Below are 14,550 nucleotides of genomic sequence, written 5' to 3'. Positions count from 1 at the left end.
ATATTTAAAATTCCAATCTAATTCTAATTAATTATGCCTTCATCATTATCTAGTTGAGTAAACTACATTTGCTTCTACAAAATTGAACTTACTCTTTAACTCTTTGTTTCCAAATAACTCTATTGATTAAAAAATTGTAATATGTTACCCCTTGTATTGTATGAGTTTAATTTTGTTTACTTAATTAACATATAGTAGATATGAAAGTTAAAAATCGATCATAAAAGTAATTTATTTATGAAAAATCCTCAACATTTCACAAAATATTTATAAATAAAGTCTAAATTTTTTTGTTTTTTTAATTATTTTGTTCTATGAAATATAAATAGTTTACAAACTTTTCTCCTTATCGGTTATCACAATAAGGGTTTGTTGAGTTACAACTATTTTTATGCATCATCTTTTTGTTAAAGATCAATGAATACTAAACTAGATGCATGAGTACTAAACTAGCCTTTGTAATTAAATACCTAATTACAAAGAATGATACATAAGTATGAAAGAAATAGTGAATTTAACATAAATTCAAATGTGCAGTTTGACTTTATACTCTTTATATGATATATAGAAAATAATGCTCAATATTAATAATTATAGTTAGAGTAGTAGTAAACGTAACCTTTTTTTTCCTTTCGGGGGATTGAAGCTTAGCTTTGGAAGGTATAACTTATAAGTAGTGATTGAAAAATCACGATATATGAGTGATAGATCATCAAAATGACATGTTTGATAGAAACAACGAAGGTGAAGGTATTTTTTTCTCGAACAATCACCAATAATGCTGATATATGGACAAAATATCATGGATGTATTGTTGAACTTATATTATCTATTGAATGATCGAGAGACGTGAATATATCGAGAAATATCGTGGATATGTCGATCTAGTTTCACAGGTATTGTACGGATTTTACGGAAATATTTATTCTGATATTCAATTTTTTTTCCTTTTTTTAAAAACATCATTTTCCCACATCACTGTGTATCAACCTTTTCCAAATATTAGCATATTCCAATTTATTGAATTGAAGACATTGGCTTTATTAAATTTCAAAGTCCAAGCAAATATCAACAGATCCCAAAATCATTGTTACCTTGATTTTCAAAATTACATATTCCGAAATATTTCTCTCAATTTCTAATTCAAGAATTGCCGTTATTAAATTGAATTAAAAAAAAAAAAGAGTAATACATACCACTTGAGAATAATATTTTCACTACTAAATAATTTATGCTGTATTGTTGAATATCTAGACTTTATTGTCTTCAGTATTATCTATAATTTTATTATCGATCATATTTGGCTTTTAATTGTTGATTTATATGCTTAAAGTCATAGTTTATAACTTCAATAAATTTGATCTAAAATTTCACTGAAAAATTCACAACAGTTCTATAAACTTTTGTGATATCCATAAATTTTTCCAATATATTCGTGAATTTATGCTATTGATATTTACATCCATTACAATATTTCGATCTTTTAAGTATAACTATACTCAATTTTGTATACAGTTAATCATGGTTATAAAAACCACTCCCTACATTTTTATCTTGGTCAGGTCACAGTGCTTTAACCTAACAAATAGAATCAAATTATCAACCTCTTAGATGGTATCCCATATCCTATTCATTTAGTCATACTCATGTAGACAAAAACTAGACTCTTAAATTGACCAAAGCTTGAAAATAAATACAATTTTAAAATAAATCATCGTTAAAATAGATAACACTTTGAATTGTAAATATATAACAAAATCTATAGTAATAGACTATGTTGCTAATAGACTCTTGATAAACGATAAGACTTATAAACAATATATTTTGTCACTGATAAACTTCAAGAGATGGATTTAAATTTAGACAAATTATTTTGTATTATGACATATCTCCTCAAATTTGATTGCTATATTTCTCCTCCGATCTGAGTGTTGTATTTGTAACTAAGGATTTCCAAGTACATCGGGTTGAGTATCATTTTCATCCAATTTGGAATTCTACACTTTCAGATGTAAAACATCTGAAGATAACGCTTGATTTTAGTTTTTTTTAGAGAAGAACCCAAAGCGAAGCCCAAAATTCATTCGCTCCGAAATACTCAAAAACCACAAAGAGAAATAAGCCGTGAGGAACCCAATCTAAAAGCACGACAAACCTATCACAAGTTCGAACAATAAAGAAGACTTCAACCACATTCAAACTCTAACGCTTGGTTTTTGTTCAAATTTCATAATCTATAATCTATACATTGTTAATGTATTTCTAAAATCAAGGATAATAAAAGGGCTATTTTTTCGAAAAAAAGTTAACTACAGACTATAGATTAAATTAGTTTTACTTTGAGGTTGGGATCTCACTCTTACTTTTTACCTCTTCAGGAACAGAAGAAGTCTTAAATCAAACTCACTATGGATACTGTACTTTTTAATGACCACTCAATTGTGAATGGAACGGTTTTGAATACAAATGGGTTTTTTTTTTTTTTTCTTTTGTACAATGATCCAAATTTCACAACCAAAATGTCGTAATTTGGATCATCCACATACAAGAATCCCCATACAAGTGCATAATCAGAAAATATTTTGTTTTGATCTAAAATTAAAATGGCAGCATATCCAAATTTTCACAGCCAAAATATCAAATTAACTTCACTCACAGTTTAGACTTTACAGTAGTTGGCCGTAAGCTGAACAAAGAGTGCCTTCCTTCAGCAACAATTTCTCCATTCCTTTTGTTCTTAATAACCACACTGGTTCCAGAATATCGCCCTTTTTGCCCTAAAAGCTTCGATACAATTTCCAATTCATCCTGCACGTATTCAATTGCACACACAATCATTTCAGTTTCATTTTTCTTATCTGCTGTTTGCTTAGTTTAGGGATTTTGAAGAGAATCTGATAGGTAAGAGATGGTATTATACGTACATCGACGTCTGCACTCGACATATACGAGATCGACATGTCGACGGAAACCGGCTCCGGTAGGTCTTTATCATAGATTACGGCACAACCAATTTCATCTACTAGGTTTGCGATCGCTCCCGAAGCTAGTTTCCCCGATCGATCCTGAAAAATCGAAAACGAGTAATTAATTTGAACAATTAACCTCGCTCGCTGATGAACAAATCGTCTATCGATTTTCACTAGATATTCATCAGAATTAGGTCGGAATTTGGGGGAAATTGACGGAGAAGGATGTAAGAGAGAGTTTTCGGAATCGTACAGTGAGGCGAGGGGGGACCTTGAGGGTACAAACAACGAGCCCTGGTTCGACACGGTCAACTCGGATGCCCCTGAGAGTGAAGAAAGTATAGAAGCATGACTGTCCGGGTTTCTTTGGGCGGACGGGGAGTTTGTGGACGGCATCAGTTTCCTCCTTAGTCAATTCCAGAAGCTGCTTCGCCTTCTCCATGAGACGCTTTCACTTTCTACTTCCTCTCTTTCGATCGCTTCCTTTTGTTTTATCGGGAGTGCTCAGATACTGATTGAATGATCTGGTGCAGTGCAGGAGCATGCAAATTTGGTGCTCCACCAATCTAATCAAGTTAATTGGTATTTCAAATTTTAAAAAAAATTGCATCAAATTACTAAAACATTTAAAAAAAACATTCATAACTTCAATTTTTTAAATGATATTGATTATGAGGCGGTAATTATAAGTTATAACGGTGTCAGACGATAATTATAAAATTATCATATAGTTATCACATTTAAATTTGCTACTTTTGTAAATTTAAAAAATATTGTGACAGAAGTTTTATTAACATAATTTATTTTTGCTATATTTACAAAGTCCTAAATTTTAATTTTCGATTTGTAGGATGAAATTGGATGCAATTACTTTAAAATAAACTATGTTTAAAATAAAAAAAAATCAATCCATCATAGTACATAATACTCTGGTTTCTTTATTTATTCAGAACTCCCCATCATTCTTAAATGCATTTATGTGACAAGTAATGAAAATTTGTTCAAACTATCATAATATTATAACTTTTCTTATATACAATTATACAAAAGTACAAAATGCATGAATATATTATAAATATAATGTACTTTAAAAGTTTGTTCAATATTTTAATCAACCTTATTTGAAATGTATTGTTGTAATAACAATATTTTAAACAAACATATATAATAATTAAAGACATAAAGTGAATATTTAGTGTAAATCAACGCTAAAATGTAAATTTTGAAAAATTTAACAAAATGGATATAAAACTCAAATCAGGCAAATTGCAACATTCTAAAATTACTTCAGTCAGAAGCTAAAACAAAAAAATAAAAGAAACAGAAAAGTTTTTTCCCTAATCTTAAACCTACTTCCTTGGATTTAATTTTAATTAAAATTAGCAAATAATCATAAATAATTCCATGCTTTCTAATATGTTTTTAAATATAATAAATCGATAAAATATTTATAATATATATAACAATTTTGAAAATACAAAAACTCACAAGCCTACAATAAAATATGCTAAAAATATCTTCGTCAATACAGACCCCACGTGCACGTGTAATTTTTATTTCAAACAATCGTGATCTAAGATATAAAAAAATTTTATTCAAGACTATGTACTAAGATCTTTTATATATTGGTACACGATCTTAATCAACCAAGATCGTTTAGATTTGTACACAATCGTGTTCGAATAGCAAAACAATCATGTATCAAAATTTAAACGATTTTTGCTCAATATTGGGTACCAAGATCGTTAATATTTGGTACACGATCTTGAACTAAGACCGTTTAGTTCTAATTGGTACATAATCGTTTAGATCGAAAATAGAAAATATATGAAAGACGACGAAGATCGTTTACTAAAGTGGAAATTTGAAGAAGTGAAAAAAGAAACTCAAAATATAAGAGAGATGACAAAGAAGTAAAAAATTATAGAAGAAACAATAAATAAATCACGAATAAAAATAAGTGATAAAGTAGAAGAATAAGTAATAATATGAAGTGAATATGAATAAATTCCAAATAAGAAAAAGAGAGGATTGAAAAATTGTCCAATACTCTATAGCAAACTTGAAATTTATAAAAATATCATAGATTTTATTTTATTTTATTATACAACTATAAATATTGTTTTGTTTTGTTATATTTCATGAAAATAAACCTTTTCGAAATTTATATAAAAATGTTATTAAATAAAAACACAATTTAAAACAAATTAAACAGCAACCTGAATTGAATTAAATATTTTTATCGAGAATGCATCGATTAAAAGCTACATGGATCAAAATGATATCTTAATCATACAAATAAGCTTTGAATCACTGCTATTATGTTCCATAGTTGGATTATTATAAACGAATATTTTGCAAAATTAAATATTGAATAAAAGACAACAATATTTACTCTTTTATCTTCGTCATTTTTTTATTTTTTAGTTTACAATGTTTATTTATTTTTTTTTTTGTTATAAAACTAAAATTATATCTTAAACATAAGATATGAAATCCAAAGTATTATAATGGAATAGTAGTGAACATGTGATAAGAGAATAATCAAAATTTTACATCCAAATAAATTTTAAATTTTATAATAAAAATAAAAGAATTCATATATTAAAAAGAAATAAAATGTAATGGTGACGAAGGATCCGTACATCATAGTGATCATATGGTGGGAATGCTGTGAGATGGGGAATTTCTTGTCCGGACGTCTTATGCAAAGAGATTTCAGGAATCCTATATCAGAAATATTTTAACAATCTATTTACTTTAACAAAATTAATATTTAATATTTTCAGTTTTTTGTTTTTATTATTAAAATAATAATAATAAAAAAAAACAAACAAAGATGATATTGATAGCTATGAAAGAGCATCGTCTCATTCATACTCAACTTGGTACGTGTGCCAATTATTATTTATTTCTTCTCACATGTTTATGATTTTCTTAATTGGTTTGGTACGTGTGTGTATATAAATATATAGAATACGTGACCGGTGACTAAGTATTTTGTTTTTTCTTTTTTTTTAAATAAAGTTAAATTCATTTTCTTCTAATAATAAAACAAATAATATTTGATAAATATTTACACAAATTTTATCTTTTAGTATTCTAGTTTTTTATTTTAAAAAAAAATTCCTAATTTTATCTTTAGAGTTGAGTTATAAACTAAATTTTAGAAAAATGAAAATCAACTAATAAAAGTATTGTTTGTAGACTTAATTATCACAAACAAAAAACCTCAAATGTTACCGGTTATAAATAATAATAATAATAATAATTCATCTTACTAAAAAAAATGCTAAAAATTGTGCATTTATTAATAACGAGAGAATTTACCTTTGAAAAAAACGGTCATTTTTTTTCATTTTCAAAATTATCTAAAATGTGCAAAAATTACATTTAAAAGTGTAAAATCAAAGGTTGAGTAGATAACAAATGATCAAAGTACGTTATAATTACTCAAACATGTTATAAAATTGTAAATTTATAAATAAAAAAAATACCAAAGTACATCTTAAAAAATATTTTGGTGCATCCCATCAAATTACAAACCAATTAGAATCGAATGCAGAGAGATGTATTTATCTTATAATACAACTATCTAGTTCTAGTTCTATAGAAAGAAAAATGATAAAAATGTGTAATTTATAGAGCATGGATTTATGAAGAATGTCAAGTTGTCAACTTGTGTCTTATTTGCAAGCTTATAATATTCTTAATATTTAGTATACAATAGCTTCATAATCCAAATATGTATACTTTTACATAATATTGGTTAATGTAATTATTATTGAAATCAATAAATCCATAGCTTGAAATAGACAAATTTAATTTACACATACAAAACATAAGGTCCCATTAATTAACTTTAAAACCTAATTTGCAAAGTAATTAAATGTGTCATAAACCCTAGCTAAATATAGATAACAAACAAAAGAATTCATAAGTATGAATTGATTTAAGAAGCAAAGAGGATTGCAAAGTGTTAGTTGGATGAAATGTGAGTGGGAAATGATGAAAATATATGGAGCTCAATAATTGAAAATTGAAGAAGTGGTGGATTGAATGTCAATTTGTAAAGACTTATAAATGGTTACAACACAATTTTATTCTCAATATATATATATATATTAATTTGTTACGTTTTCGATGAATTTTGTTGTTTGTTATGGTGATTTAAAATTTGAAGTGATTTTAAATATTGTTTTCTTCTTAAAAATTGTATTTATCGATTTGGATGTCGCACTATTTTATAGAATTTAAAAATAAATTACATAATTCACTTTATCATTTTCTATCCATAAATAAAAAGTATACATTTCTAAATTTTTTAACTTTATTTTCTTTTTCAATTATCATTCCAAACATAAAATTTTTAAATACATTTATTCATTCTTAACAAATAATTAATTTAAAATCATTTATAAAAAAATAAGAAGGGATTAAACGTAGTTCATATGCTTATGTATTATCAACAAAATAAAATGCTATGTATTTAACAGTTTTAATATAAATTAGTATAGTATATGTTCATTGTATGTGAAATTTGTCATTTTTATTTTAATACATAACGAACAGTGAAATTTAATAAATAACATACTATGAATAAAAAAAATTACATAAAAGAAAAAAGGGAAAATATGAGAATAGTAAAATTTTTGTATTTTGAAAGCTAAGATATTAAAGTTTAATAAGTTATGTAAACAAAATATTTAAGAAAATTGAGGTTGTAATTAGTATAAAATTTCTTAAACTATAACATATATTTTTATTTAAAAGTAGGCTATTTGATTTAAAAAATATAATAAAATAAAGGATCACTTTACATTATTTATTATTATTGTAGGAAAAATAAGAGTATATCAATTTTAAAAAATGAAAAACATAAAATAAAACATATTTACCGTTACCAAATAATTAAGTCTACCTATAATAAATTTGGAGAGAAATTGAGTTGCTTGGAAAAGAAACAAAATAGAAACAAATTTTAGATAACATTTGATAATAACAAAAATGATAGTTGCAAAAATACTAAAATCCCAAAAGTTTTAAAAGAAATGTAATTATAATTAATGTAAAGTCATGATTTTATTTTTAAAAATAAATAGATAAAAGACCTTTCATATTCTAACGAGTTGATTCACAATTGATTACATTTAATAACAATTAATAATTAAAAATTATTTTTATTAATTAATATTCTTTCATGTAATTTAAAAATGACAAAACTGCCCATCAAATTAATTTTAAAAATAGCTATAAAGAAAGGATAAAATAGGAAGCAAAAGTTGATCCTACTATAGATTTTCAACAAAAGAGTTAGAAATATTTACAAAAACATAGAAAAATTAATTTTAGAGTTTAGATTGTATAAATCTATATTTTTTTCAATGTAGAAAAATTATAATAATTTAAATGAAAATTGAATTAAAAATATAAAATTAAGAATGATTAGAAATATATATATAAAAAAATATAAATGCAAAATTCATTGACCTTGTGTCATTCTTGGATTAAACAAAAGTTGGTGTGGCTCACAAATTGTTGAGCACCCCCATGAGTGGTTAGCCAAGTTCCAAAATGGCCATAATCATTTTTTACTCCCAACCAAAATCCAAATAACAAGATGGTTTTTTGGTGCAACTACATACTCCAACAACATCCTTCCAACCAAAACCAAACACCTTCTTACTATATCCACCCTCCCATTTTCTTTCTAATTACAAATTCATCCTTGCACTTGTATCATAATGCAAATCATACCACTTACATTTTGTCAATAATAATATTTCTTAACCATTTGACTTGAGGAAATCTTTAGCTATTTAATTATTATCTGTTATTCATTTCCCTTACTTTAATAACTAATAGATTAAAATTTTAATTTAATCTTCATAATTAAAAAAAAAATAATAATTTAGGTGTCTTTATTTTGATAAACTAACCGTATAAACCATGAAAACTATATTCTAACTCTTCCAAACTAGATGAACTAATTTCTAATATATTTTCATTTTATTTTTAGCTAATATTAGTTTAACTGAGATTTGGTGGGGAACTCGAGCTTCATATATTTTTTTGATTACGTGGTTTAATCAAAATCTACCAATAAGTAATGTAAGGTATGAGAGTTATAATATAAATGAATAGTAGTAATTAAAGAGATGGTAGAGTAACAATAATTTGTATAAAATAAATGGAGGAAAGTTAATGCAATAGGAGCGAGTGAAAAGCAGGGGCGTAGGTATTGCTGCAAAGCTCTACCCTCTAGGGCTACATTTTTATTACTCAACAAATTATTTATAATCCATAATTGAGAGCTGAATAAGAGAGGGGTTTAATCAGGGTTTCTTCTGCCCTTACTTTTTGTTTCCATTTTCTTCTTCTTCTTCTTCTTCTTCTTCTCTCTCCGTAACATAACAATGCGACATGAGATCCTTCTTCATCTTCAGCCATGAATCTTCAGCTCAAATCTGTATCTCATCGGCTTTCCACTTGTCACCGTCATCCTTCCAAGCCGGTGACTGGGTTCTGCGCCTCTTGTCTCCGGGAACGTCTTGCTGGGATTGATCCCGACACCCAGCACGAATCGCCTGTCCAGAACAACCATTCTTCAGCCGAGCTTCGTCGGAGTAAATCCCATTCTGCTGCCAAGTGTGAGGCTGGCGGTATTGGACAATCGGAAGTGCAGCATCGGAAATCTTGTGATGTTCGCTCCGGGAACTCGTTGTCGGACCTTTTCTGTCGTGAAGATAAACCGAGATGTACGAATCGGGAGGTGGAGATCGAATCTGAGAATTTAGGTTTTGAGTTGCGGGAGGTTGTGGGTAATGGCAGACAATTTAGGGCTTCTGAAGGGATAATTGGACCGGGTTTGGGTACGATCGATGGTTTTTCTGGAGAGGAAGCTGAGTTCAAGACGGTTAAAGAGTTTATAGATCTTGAATTTCGGAGGAAGAAGAATGCAGGTCGAGATTTAAGAGAAATTGCTGGGAGTGTTTGGGAAGCGGCTTCAGGTTTTAGTAAGAAACTCGGCAAATGGAGGAAAAAGCAAAAGAGGAAGAATCTCAGTAACAATAGCTACGTAGGTGCGGTGAAAGCAGAGGATATCAAGCCCAGAGCGCATGAAATCAGGGAGACTCGTTCGGAGGTTGGAGAATATGGATTGGGAAGAAGGTCTTGTGATACAGATCCAAGATTCTCTGTTGATGCCGGTAGAATGTCGTTGGATGATTCACGGTATTCATTTGATGAGCCAAGAGCTTCTTGGGATGGGTATCTGATTGGAAAAACATATCCAAGGATTACGCCGATGGTTTCAGTTTTGGAGGAGGCCAAATTTTCCGGTACTGGATTTGAGAAAGATGATCCTTCCGATGAAGCAGAAGGATCTCCGATGAATGTAGGAGATAAGATCCCTGGTGGATCGGCTCAGACTAAAGACTACTACATGGATTCGTTGTCTTCTATGAGGCGGAGGAAGAGTTTTGATCGTTCATGTTCACACAGAAAAGGGGCGTCAGGGGATTTTGATGAATTGAAATTAATATCAAACGCAAAGGTATCTCCTGCAACTACAGAGTTGTTCTATGGTGCAAAGGTTCTAATCACCGAGAAAGACTTGAACAGCTCTCGGCCAAAAACAACCGGAGATGGCGATTTGAGTGGCACTGATGTTACTTCCAAAGATTCTGTTCCCGATGCACCTGTGATTGACCGAAAGACATTCAAGAAGGTGCATAGGTGGCGTAAAGTATTAAGCGTTCTTGGTATGGTTCAAAAGCGAAATGGTGAAAGCAAGTCTGATGATGAAGAAAGCAGTGTTGGAGGGAATGTCGTCGATCGGCCTGTAGTTGAGTCTTGGGAAAAACTGAGGCGTGTTGCGAATGGAGAAGCAAACTCTTGTGTTAGCCAGAAGCTTATCCGCAGTTACAGCGTAAGCTGTCGAGATCCCAGCAAACTAGCTGGCTTTAATGGCGGTAACGATTCGAAACTGAACGTTACAAGATGGAGAGACGATTTTACATTGCAGAGGAATCGGAGTGTCAGGTATTCACCAAATAACTTCGATAATGGTGGCTTATTAAGGTTCTATTTGACACCATTGAGGAGCTACAACAGAGGCAAACTAGGAAAGAACAGGCCAAGAAATTCTCCTTTCAATGTCAAGCATGTTATATAAAAAGGTGCATCCCGTTCACTTGTTCCTAGAAACTTTGTATTGTAAACATTATATAAACTAGTTGTTCTCGTTCCTTAGATAAAACTTATGTTCTTATTACGAGATGGATAAAGGTTGATAAGTGAATTCAATTTCCGTTGTTAATTGCTTAGTGTTCACCCAATGCCAATCAATTTCTAGACATTATCCAAATATATGAACATTTGACACTTAAGTCTGAACATGAGTAGTATTACAAAGGGAGAAACAACAACTAAATTTACTGACAGAATGTAGAGACTTCTCTGTTTTACATTATTCTTCGGTGAGCCATAGATACTTTCTTCATCAATCAACGAAGGGTTCCAATGGGCCTCTTATACTTGTACCACTTGGCTATGACAAAAAAAGCAATCAAGTTTTTGATACTCAGGATCGCCAAGAGAAAAAAGAAATAGTGTACATGACCATAGTTCAAATTGTCTGGTATCCATCCAAGCCTTCCACCTTTGGTGCTGGCTTTGTTGACAATTGTCACGAGTAGAGAGCTGAGGTAGTTGCCAAGTGCGACGGTAGTGAGTGAGAGAGCAGAGCCAAGACTCCTCATCGCATCGGGAGCTTGCTCGTAAAAGAATTCCAGCTGCCCAATGAAGGTAAATACCTCAGCACAACCAATAAGAAAATACTGAGGAACTTGCCAGAAGATGGACATAGGCATATGCTTGAGTTCATAATAGTTGTGCCTTCTCACGTCTTGAAGCCTTACGAGTTCTAAGATAGCTGCAGATAGCATAGCTAGAATTGAAATAAACAGGCCAATCCCCATTCTCTGTAGTTGAGTTATGCCGTTCGAGTGACCTGTGTATTTTCGAGCCACTGGAACTATGATGCGATCGTAAACCGGGACCCAAAAGATCACACTCAATGTGTCGAAGATGGAGAGCGAAGCAGCAGGAATCTCAAAGTTTGGGCCAATATGAGGATCCATTCTATCACCTTGTAATACAAATAAAGTGCTTATTTGACTATATACAGCAGCAAATGTAATCCCAGTTGCCCATACTGGAAGCAACCTTATGATGGCCTTTAGTTCCTCTACTTGAGTAACAGTACAAAGCTTCCATCGGTCTACTGAGCCCTTTAACATCTGGTCCGATTCAAGCTCCACGGCTGCCTTGTCGAAGAACCTAATGAAAGAACAGAATTCAGGAAAAACGGGATGAGTCATTTCTCAACATTATAGCATAACTAGACTAGATTGGCTTTCAGTTATAAAACAAACCTGAAATCATCTGTGTGATCAAGTTTGCGGCTTCCTACAATAGAAGATTCAGAATCGGCAGTCTCATACAAAGCCTTACTTTCAGGTACTTTTACTTTGTACTTTCTAAAAGAAGCGACTATGACCTGACAGATACGTGTAAAAGGACTTCCTCCAGGTTTCTGATTTCTATACAACCGAGTCCCCGAGAAGAAACTCACGACAGCAATCGCCATAGCAATGGCTGGAATACCAAACCCCCAACCCCAGCTTACATTTTCTTGAACCCAAACAAGCACAGAACTTGCAATTAGACCACCAACATTGATTGAAAGATAGAACCAATTAAAGAAAGAGCTTTTGTGTTTCTTCTCAGTTTCATCAGCATCATCAAATTGATCTGCTCCATAAGAAGAAACACATGGCTTAATCCCACCAGTTCCCAATGCAATCAAGTACAAAGCCAAAAAACATAGTGCACTTTGAGCGGTGGTTGCATGACAATCATCTTTTGAAACACAGGTGGGCTTTAGTCCAGGCACTGAAGCTGACAATGTCAAAAGTGTCATTCCCTGCATGCATGTTAAAAAATTTCAATCAAACTTCAACTCTAAAAAAAAGTTATTAGAAATCGATTAAAGTCACCTTGAAATATGTTTATAACCATTTAAAATTGATTCTAATTCGCATTTCAAAATATAAAATCTAACTCACAATGCTCAAAAGTGTTTCAAACATTTTATAACATACTTTTAATAATTCAAAATCAAATTCAAAACCAATTTCAATTGGTGTAGAACTCACATTCCAAATGATAGAATCTAATAGTTAGAAGAACTCAGAAACACACACACATACAAGGGAGAAGGTAACATCTGTATAATATCTGCTTTATCAATCACTCCAATAGTGTTGTAAAGTAAAATCAAATAGTTAAAACTCAATCACAGACACATAGGATAGAGAAAGTAGGAACAGTATGATATGTACCAAAATAGACATCAGTTCTAAACGCTCTTTCGCTTTTAATTATTAAAAAATCCATTTTCAGGGTATAAAAATTAGTAAAATCAATCTGTTACGATGGAGAAGGTAACAATAGTTTGACATCTACCAAATAGCCATAAACAAAAACACTCTTTTAATCACTTCAATACAGAGCTTTCAATCAGTATCAAAATCCCGTTTCAAAGTAAATTCAAACGGTTAGAACTCAGAAAATATATCCAAAACATGGTTTCGATCCGTATGAAAATAACATTGGGAACTAAAATGAAAGGGTTAGAACTCACAAAGACATAGAGGATAGAGAAGGCAGCAATAGTCCGATATCTACCCAAGTAAGCATCAGCCAAGAATGCTCCAATCAAGGGGGTAATGTAACAAGTTCCAATCCAATTATTCACATTCTTAGAAGCAGTAGCACTATGTTGATTCAAATGATCCTTAAAGTAAAGCACCAAATTAGAGCTCATTCCATAGTAAGCCAATCTCTCACAAAATTCATTTCCTATTGAAAAAATAAAAGAAAAAAAATCAAATCAGTCATCAAATCCACAGAGGAAGAAGAAGAAGAAGAAAAAAGGGAATTACCCAAAATATAAGGACAAGCTCTCCATGTTCCTGTTTGAGTTCTAACAGCAGGATCTCCACGATAATCCACAGTTCCATCTTGTGTGTAGATACTATCTTCTTCCCCCATGGTTAATCGGAAGAGAATCGAAGGATATTCTGGTTTGGGGAACCCTAGTAAAGAAGGAATTTGATTTGGGGGAAATTTTGTAAGAATGGATTCATGAAAGTGTAGAAGATAATGAGCAGAGAGAGGATACTTGGGAGTCCACGCTTTGAAAGTGTGTAATGAAAATGAAATGTGGTGGGACCTGTGATTGAAGATTCCATTAGAAAAAAAATTCAAGAAGATGATGAACAACAAGGTTTTGTTCAATTGGCGGCGATGATGGGAAAAGGCAAAATAGAAAGCAAGTGTTCAAAGTTTTTTTTTGGTTTTGCGTTCACATTTGGTTGAAAATTCAACGAATGGGATTTTTGGTTCTAATAATATTAAATGATCATAATGAAAGTAACAAAAATTAACTTTTTCTTTTTAACATATTCACTTGCTTTGCTGATTTAACTACCATTAATAAGTTGATGATTTTGAC

At 30.8% G+C, this 14,550-nt stretch overlaps 3 protein-coding genes across 3 annotated transcripts; 1 reads left to right on the top strand and 2 right to left on the bottom strand.

The window, feature by feature from the left end:
- Positions 1–2,363: 2,363 nt before the first annotated feature.
- Positions 2,364–3,450, bottom strand: LOC101209449. Its single transcript, XM_004143095.3, has 3 exons — positions 3,223–3,450; positions 2,925–3,065; positions 2,364–2,808 (listed from the first exon to the last, which is right to left on the bottom strand). Exons 1-3 carry the CDS (start codon positions 3,409–3,411, stop codon positions 2,653–2,655), a joined length of 486 nt encoding a protein of 161 aa, XP_004143143.1. The 5' UTR covers positions 3,412–3,450; the 3' UTR covers positions 2,364–2,652.
- Positions 3,451–9,256: 5,806 nt separating this feature from the next.
- Positions 9,257–11,289, top strand: LOC101209694 (protein OCTOPUS). The gene has a single exon (XM_004143096.3). The coding sequence runs from the start codon at positions 9,418–9,420 to the stop codon at positions 11,143–11,145; it is 1,728 nt and encodes a 575-aa protein (XP_004143144.1). The 5' UTR covers positions 9,257–9,417; the 3' UTR covers positions 11,146–11,289.
- A 10-nt stretch (positions 11,290–11,299) lies between these two features.
- Positions 11,300–14,303, bottom strand: LOC101209939 (protein NRT1/ PTR FAMILY 8.1). Its single transcript, XM_004143097.3, has 4 exons — positions 13,979–14,303; positions 13,678–13,895; positions 12,407–12,957; positions 11,300–12,311 (listed from the first exon to the last, which is right to left on the bottom strand). The coding sequence occupies exons 1-4, from the start codon at positions 14,085–14,087 to the stop codon at positions 11,477–11,479; spliced, it is 1,713 nt and encodes a 570-aa protein (XP_004143145.1). The 5' UTR covers positions 14,088–14,303; the 3' UTR covers positions 11,300–11,476.
- Positions 14,304–14,550: the final 247 nt, after the last annotated feature.

This window comes from Cucumis sativus, chromosome 6 (genome assembly GCF_000004075.3).
Source record: "Cucumis sativus cultivar 9930 chromosome 6, Cucumber_9930_V3, whole genome shotgun sequence".
In the NCBI taxonomy this organism is placed as follows: domain Eukaryota; kingdom Viridiplantae; phylum Streptophyta; class Magnoliopsida; order Cucurbitales; family Cucurbitaceae; genus Cucumis; species Cucumis sativus.
Note: the sequence above shows the minus strand (reverse complement) of the source record. Positions and strands in the feature narration are given on the sequence as shown.